This window comes from Rattus rattus, chromosome 5, assembly GCF_011064425.1.
Source record: "Rattus rattus isolate New Zealand chromosome 5, Rrattus_CSIRO_v1, whole genome shotgun sequence".
NCBI lineage: Eukaryota > Metazoa > Chordata > Mammalia > Rodentia > Muridae > Rattus > Rattus rattus.
The window spans coordinates 140196916-140204963 of record NC_046158.1 but is presented as its reverse complement, the minus strand read 5'-3'; the positions used below and the strand labels follow the sequence as shown (position 1 = coordinate 140204963).

Below are 8048 nucleotides of genomic sequence, written 5' to 3'. Positions count from 1 at the left end.
TTCTAAGCAGTTTTCATTAAATTTACTATCTTATTCTGTGTGTTCGGTGTTTTGGCTGGAAGCGTGTCTGGGTACCACCATGTGTGCCTAGTACTGGAGGAGGCCAGAAGAGAGAACACTGGGTCCTCTGGAACTGGACTTACAGACTTGTGCGAACAACCACACCAGTCCTGGGAATCAAACCTAGGTCCTCTGGAAGAGGCGTCCCAGACACCAAGCCATCTCTCCAGTCCCATACATTGCTGTCATTTCTCAGCCACTTGGTTTGTTAGTTATCATGGCAAACCTAGAAACTAAAACACTCAGATCTTACAGGGGATTCCAGTCACCTGTGTCCCACCATTACCCGATTCGGGGGAGAAGGACCACCAGAAAGCCTTAGGTCAGGTATGAGCCTTGAGGGCCAGGTGGAGAGGGCGGGGCCTAGATGGCTGTTTCCAACATCCTGGCCTCCATCCCCTTCAAACGTGCTTATTCACACCTCAAAGTTACTCTCACAAAACTATCCCACGTGTGTGGTTATTTTGCCCGCATGTATGTGATGTACTACAGGCATGCCTGCTGTCCAGGGAGGCCAGAAGAGGCTGCCAGGTCCTCTGGTAGCACATCAAGTGCTCTTTAATGCTGACCCATCCTTCCAGCCCTTCAAAGTTACTTTAAAAAGAAAGGAAGTGGGGTTGGGGATTTAGCTCAGTGGTAGAGCACTTGCCTAGCAAGCACAAGGCCCTGGGTTCAGTCCTCAGCTTCAGAAGAAAAAAAAGGAGGGAAGAGAGGGAGGGAGGGAGGAGAGAGAGAGAGAGAGAGAGAGAGAGAGAGAGAGAGGGAGAGAGAGAGAGAGAGAGAGAGAGAGAGAGAGAGAGAGAGAGAGAGAGAGAGAGAGAGAGAGAGAGAGAGAGAGGGAGAGAGGAGAGAGCGCAAGATTGCAAGCTCTTGTAACCCCAGTGCTGGTGTGGTAGATTTGGGATCACTGGGGCTTACTGGTCCAGTTTACTGGCCAGCCAGCCTAGCCTACTTGACAAGGCGATGGTACCTGGGAAACATTACCTGAGGTTGGACTCTGGCCCCATGTGCATGTGAACACATCTGAATGAACCCCACCACACACACAAACCAAAGGGGGGTGGGGCAGGGACCAACAAGCAGGCCCGCATTCCCTTGGTGCAGACTCAGAGGGCTGTGGGGTCCTGTGGGAATGAGACAAAGCAAGAAAGAAGTGGTCCTCTTGGCTGACAGAAAGGCTTCCTGCAGGGTAGGTGGGCATTTAACAAGATGATGTCCGATAAGGATGACTGTATAGATGAACTCTTAGGTTACAGAGTCCGGTTCAGGAATGCAAAATGCAGGAAGCCCGGCTTACGGTGGTTTCTTATGAGGATGTCTTAGCAATATTCTTTGACTAGAAGCTAATAATAAACCAGTCGCCAGACTGTGGCCCACATAATTAAAAACTTTTATTGGAGACACACTCGCGCAGGGGTCGGGTGGGGATGAGAGGGGTTGGAGAGGTAGTAGGTACGGGGTACAGCTCTTAACAGAAGCAGACAACGCTGGCCTATCAGTGTTGAACTCAGACAGGCAGCCTGATCACCCTACCCGGTATGCAAAAGTTGGTGTGAAGGGAAATTTGCAGTAATCAGATCTCCTGGGGCACCCATAGACAGTGGCCAGTCTGAACCTTCTTGCAAGAAGGTGGCTGGGAAACGGTTTCCAGGTGTGCCTGTATCCATGTTCACCTCGGGTTTGGGGCCTGGAGTGCGGTACCCATACACTAGACTTTAAAGTCTGAAGTGTCTTTCTAGATAGCTAGTCTTAGGGATCCCAGCAGGGAGGCCAGGCCTGCCTCCAGGATTCGCTGCTTCTTAACCGGGTACCCTAAGAGTACCCAGGGGCTGCGCGTGTTTGGGAAGCCTCCTGGAATTTAGCGCCCTGCATCCCGCCTGCTCGCTTCTTAACCTCGTGTTTGCACGCGGCCCTTCGGGCGTCAGCTTGGAGCTGGGGCCGGGGGCTGGCGACGGGGAGGGGGCTGGCGGAGCTCGCGGCGCGGCCCCAAGTTTATGCTAATCCGTGCAGAGCCCGCCTCCTGCCTCCCCTGCGCGGCCCCAGCCGCGAGTAGCCCGGGCCACTCGGCGGGACGCAGCGGCCGCACAGCTCCAGGCGGCCGAACAAGCGCGCTCCGGGGGTCGCGAGAGGCACTGGGAGCCGGGCGGGCGAGCGGAGGATCCCTCGCGGAAGGTACCCCGAGGGGCCGAGTGACAACCGAGAGCGATGGGCCGCCGTCTGCTCCTGTGGCTGTGCGCCGTCGCGGCGCTTTTCTCGGGGGCGCAGGCCAAGGGCACCTCGCTCTTCGCACGGCCCGCGCAGCCCGGCGCCTCCCGCTACAGCCTCTACACCACCGGATGGCGTCCGCGGCTGCGTCCCGGGCCGCACAAGTAAGCGCGGGGCCGGGCCGCGGCGGGAACGCGAGGGGGGCTCCCGCGTGGCGCGCCGCCACTCCCACCTGCCGGGACCCGCGCGGAGGCATCGAGACCAGGGTGCCCCAGCCACCGACGGGGCGGTTCCCCCGACACGATCCTTTGCGCGGGCAGGCGCCCCGCCATCCAGGAGGCTGCGGGGTTGGCGAAGAACAAGTCAGCCAAGGGGGCCTGGCGCGGCGGCTGGGATCCTGGCAGTGCCCGTGGAAACCTTTCCAGCGAAGTAACATTTTCCAGCTGCGCTGTGAGCAAACTGCAGGCGCAGCGGACCAGGTGGAGGGAGAGGAGGAAGGGCTGTCCGCGCCTGGAACACGCGGGGCTCCCCAAGCCAATGCCTTCTGTCTCTCCTCTGCCTTGCGTGGTTGTAGACAGAGCCATGCCTACCGTAGGTAGTTGCTCCTCTCCTCCTAAGGTCTGGTCCCAATAACCCTGCGGGAGCCCTAAAGGTGGGTGTGATGCAGAGCTGGTGAGGACTTGTGGGTCCTCGGCTTGTACTGTAGAACGGACAGACTTCCACAGTGGTTTATACCAGAATCTGAACTCCAATCGAATGTCAGATCTTGAAGGCAAGCGCCCAGCCCACAACTACACTCCGTGAGCCCAGGAGCATCAGAGCAGGCTTCCTCTGAGAGAAGGAGGGCACAAGCACTGGTCTTGGGAGCAAGGAAATGGCAAAGTCTAGGCTAGAGAGCTTTTTCACAGGAGGAAGGAGAAAAGCCCGATTAAAAGGAAGCCACGAAGTTGTGCTCTCAGAAACCTTGAAGGCCAGGATGAGGAGTTTAGACCGAGTGAAGGAGCTGGGGGGATGGGAAAGAAGGCCGAGTGGTTGAGGGAGACGCTGAGGCGGCCTTCTCAAAGTGTTGGTAGACACCCAATCTTCTGGTTCAATTGAGCCGCCCATCAAGGACACAGGCTCAGTTCAGAAGATACGGAGGCAAAGGTCCAAGGTTCCATGGAACAAGAATAAATAGAAAAAGATATGGGGAACTCCCGAGACCTACAGGTGGGAGCACCGGGCAAATCTTCCAGAGGTGCTGTTTTCCCTTCCAGGTCTCTCTGTGCCTATGTGGTACATAGGAATGTGACCTGCGTCCTACAAGACGGAGCAGAGAGCTTTGTGAAGGCTGAGTACCGGAATTGTGGTTGGGGGCCCAACTGCCCCTCAACAGTCAGGTGAGTACACCCCAGGGTGTTGCCTTCAGCTGGGAACAGAACCATTTCTGCAAAGGCGCTGTAGTACCCTGGGCTTCAAAGGACCTATCTGAGCCACAGTGCTTGCTAGAGCAGACCAGGATCCCTGAAAGAGGCCATGAAAGGCCCCCAAATTTTGAACTTGCAACAGATCCTCCCCCATAGAGGCAAGAACAGACTTAGTTTGGGGCCCAGAAACCTCAGGGATACAAGAGGGAGGCTGGGCTAGAAGATGACAGAAACAGAGTAGAGGGAAAGAAAGGATAGGTTGACCTGCAGGGGTCCAGACCAGGAGAAGGTGGAAGCCAGAGGGTCTAGTATAGATCAGACAGGCCGCCCGGGACACGAGATATAGTTGAGTCTGCATTTGGAGAGTTTGAATGTGTGTGTCTGAGAACCCATTGTGACAGTGAGTGAACAGGAACACGGCTGATCAGGTAAAGGAGGTGTTTCTGGTGAGGTCTGCCTGCACCTTTGGCCTTCCCTTCCTGCTCACAATCAGAGGTGCCCTCACACCAGCCTCTGAGCAGAGTTCAGCTCCCTGACTAAGCTCGAGAGGGGTGGTAAGAGGGAAAGGAAGCCGGCAAGGGCCGAGAGTATCCCGTGGCAGTGAAAGGGGCTGCCAGCCCAGCCCTGGTGAGATATTTCTTCTACAGATCGAGAGCTCAAAGCTTTGCTAGGACTCTGAGGGGCTCCATTAGAGCCAGAATGGAATTTCTCTTGGCAGATGGGGACCTGGTAGTCTTGGGAAGATTGGGGTTAAATCTCTGCTAGCTTTCTCTTGAAGCAAGCGGTATGGCGGGACTTCCCTACGTGTCCTTCAAGACCAGGGCTCAGAGCCTCTGTAAGGAGGCCTGCTCTATGGCACGGTTTTGCCACTTTAAGGGTCAGAAAGGGACACTCCTAGGAGTGGGGACATCCAAGGATTGTCTGGGGCACCAGCACCGGGAGACAGGACCCACGGGTACAAGACTGCTCCCTTGACCTCACTGATCCAGGTACCGCACAGTGTTCAGACCCAGATATAAGATCGGTTACAAGGCTGTGACAGACCTGGCCTGGCGCTGCTGCCCTGGTCTTACTGGGGAAGGCTGCCCAGAACACCTCGCAGACCACGGAGCCACCCCACCACACCAGGAGCCAGAGCCTCAGATTCCCTTGGGGCAACTGGGCCCAGGTCCCAGGCCTTCTCCTTACAGCAGAGAGGCCCCGCACCCCCGTGGTAAGTCTGTCCATGGATGTCCTCCGGGGAGGGTTGGGTTCCATGGGTTTAGTGGCATGGGTTTAGTGGGGATGGGGTAAGGGATGCAGGCTGGCTAAGCTCTCGTAGAGTTCTGTGTGGGGTGGTACATCTCCTGTGGGCCGTGACTGTAAAGCCCCAGCCGTCCTCACCCAGACTCCGTCTTAAAGGTGAGGGAGCTGTGTCCAGGGCTGAGAATAACATGTTGGAGGGCCAGGCCTTCGATGCTCCTGGGCTCTTTCTTCCTCCTCAGGAAGAAAAGGCCCAGGGCTGTTTGGTGAGCAGCTAGAACAGCTGGAGGGCGGTGTTCGGCGCCTGTCACAAGCATATGGCACTCTGAGTGGATTGGCGGCCAGCCACGAGGATCCTGATAGGATTACTGGTGACCCCAGGACTCCTGTTGTACCTGTAGGCTTTGGGGTCATCCCTGAGGGGCTTGCGGACCCAGAAGGCAGAGGCAGAGGACCACGCATCCCTCCTCTGAGTGAGATCCTGAGCAAGGTCACAGAGGTGAGCAACACACTACAGACCAAGGTGCAGCTGTTAGATGAGGTCCGTGGGCTGGCCCTGGGGCACGAGGCTCACCTGCAGCGGCTACGGGAAGCCCCACCGTCCCCACTGACCTCCTTGGCACTGCTGGAGGAGTACGTGGACCAGCGGCTGCAGCGACTCTGGGGGAGCCTGCTGGATGGCTTCGAGCAGAAGCTGCAAGGTGTCCAGAGTGAGTGTGACCTTCGGGTGCAAGAGGTGCGGCAGCAGTGTGAAGAGGGCCAGGCAGCCAGCCAGCGCCTGCATCAGAGCCTCGATGGCCGGGAGCTGGCCTTGCGTCGGGAGCTCTCACAGCTGGGTACTCAGCTGCAGGGCCTGACTCTGACCGGTGGGGGTACCTGTTGTAGCCAACTGGCTTTGATCAGCGCCCGTGTGGACAGCCTTGAGAGGAACCTGCAGGCTGTCACTGAGACCCAAGGGGGCCCCAGCACCCTGGCCGCAGACGAGCTTGCACGTCTCTCTGCAGCTATGCTCCAGGGAGGCGTGGACGGGCTGCTTGAAGGCCTCGAGACTATCAATAGGACAGAGAATGGAGCAAGGGGCTGCTGTCTGAGAATGGAGATGGGGGGCTGGGGTGTCGGTGGCTTTGGGTCCACCCTGGAAGAGCGAGTGCAGAGCCTAGAGGAGCGACTGGCAACTCTGACTGGAGAGCTAAAACCCAAGGGCGCCATCCCAGACAGATCAGTGCGGCCGCTTGTTCACTCGGAACTAGCTGTGCTGGAACAACGGCTGGTGTCCCTGGAGACCTCATGCACCCCAAGTACCACCACAGCCATCCTGGACAACCTTGTGGCAGAAGTGAAGGCCTGGCAGAGCCGGAGCGAAGCCCTCCTACACCAGGTGGCCCGTCACACCGCCCTGCTCCAACAGCTCAATGGCACAGTAGCTGAAGTCCAGGGGCAGCTGGCAGAAGGGACGGGCAGCTCACTCCAAGGTGAGATCACTCTGTTGAAGGTTAACCTGAACTCAGTGAGCAAGTCACTCACAGGCCTCAGCGACTCTGTCAGCCAGTACTCTGATGCCTTCTTGGCCGCCAACACATCCCTGGATGAGCGAGAACGGAGGGTGGAGGCTGAGGTCCACGCCATCCAGGAACAAGTGAGCAGCCAGGGCTCAAGGCTTCAGGCCGGCCACAGGCAGGTCCTGAACCTGCGAGGGGAGCTGGAACAACTCAAGGCTGGTGTGGCCAATGTGGCTGGAGGGTTGAGCCGCTGCCGGGACACAGCCCGGGAACTCCAGCACACAGTGAGCCACTTTGACCAGAGGGTGGCCCAGGTGGAAGGAGCCTGCGAGAGGCTGGGCCTGTTAGCCACCCACCTGGACAGTTTACCTACTGAACAGCTGAGGTCCAGGGAGGGCCTGTGGGGCCACATAGACAAGCTGAACCACACGTTGGCCCAGCACACGCAGGACATTGCCCGGCTCCGGGATGACCTATTGGACTGCAGAGCCCAGCTGGCTGAGGTGAGGCCAGGGCGAGCTGACTAGGATAAGCGGCACGGAAATCTAAAGCCCAGATCCCCACCAACCCTGGGAATATCATCCCAGAGACCAACCCTACCCGGAAGTACCTTCCAGCCCTCCCTGGCTGCCAGAGGCCACCGGATGAATGGCCTTGGTCCAGCTCAGCATGACTATTTCGGCCATCGAAAGTCACCCTCGGCGCTGCAGCCAGGACAATGAGGGTTGACAGTCAAGGTGAGCTACACGGGGTGCTGTCTCAAGAGTCAAGGCAAGGACGCCATGCCTGAAGTCAAAGTTGGGCTTCTGAGGTGGAACGCTGTGTTGTCTGCACTTCCTCTTGATGCAGACACAGTGGCGTTTGCCGCTGCGCAGTTTCCAGGCCAAGTCTCAGACAAGCCTGTCCACTGTTCCCCTGACTAACCAGGGGCCAGTCGCTGCACTCAGAGGTATCTCTTCCCTTGTCCCTGAGACATCTGGAGGAGGTTTCTACGGGAAGATGATACCCACTGGACCTATCTGGCAGTGCTATTCATAGGTGCTATTTCTGAACTAAAGACCGGAGGCCACCTGAGGTTTCCGAATCCCCACACATCCTTCAGAACAGAACAAAAGCCCAGCGGCCCAGCCAAGAGCGCTCCATATTCCTTTTGATCTTGCCTCATAATGTGAGTGTAGGCAGCTGTAGGATCCCAAAGAAAAGAAGGGATCCAGACCATGTTTGAAGACCCCACCCCAAATGTCTTTTCTCTTTGATTTCACAAATACACCCAGGGGGTCCTCTCCAGTTAGAGGAAAGTCTTTCCCCACCACCCAGGTCAGTACCTTTTGCCAAGCGTAGCCTTAGAGTCCGTTGAGGCAGACCCCAAGCAAGGGGCTGGAACTGGATGAAAAGGAGGGCTACGCCTTGCTTTTAAACCTCCACACAGAACCCCGGCCTTGCCAGGAGCCTCACAAACTGGAGAGAAGCTGGGGTGGGAAGCCATTAAGGAACGGCTGGAAAGCACACGTGCTTAGGGACTGACCATTTCTGCTGGGGTTCCTGGCCTCGGTTTCCCCCAATGCACCCCAGACCTCCCGTGCTGTCTGTTTCTCCCAACCACCCTGCATTCTGGCTTGTGACCATTCAGTGTTTA

At 57.4% G+C, this 8048-nt stretch overlaps 1 protein-coding gene across 2 annotated transcripts; it reads left to right on the top strand.

Annotated features, from left to right (window-relative positions):
* Positions 1-2120: 2120 nt before the first annotated feature.
* Positions 2121-6939, top strand: Emilin3 (elastin microfibril interfacer 3). Of its 2 annotated transcripts, none has more exons than XM_032902442.1 (4): positions 2121-2429; positions 3522-3644; positions 4661-4884; positions 5156-6939. In XM_032902442.1, the coding sequence occupies exons 1-4, from the start codon at positions 2266-2268 to the stop codon at positions 6937-6939; spliced, it is 2295 nt and encodes a 764-aa protein (XP_032758333.1). In that variant the 5' UTR covers positions 2121-2265. The 2 variants fall into 2 exon arrangements, with proteins under 2 accessions (XP_032758333.1, XP_032758334.1); XM_032902443.1 differs by having other exon boundaries at positions 2266-2429; positions 5315-6939.
* Positions 6940-8048: the final 1109 nt, after the last annotated feature.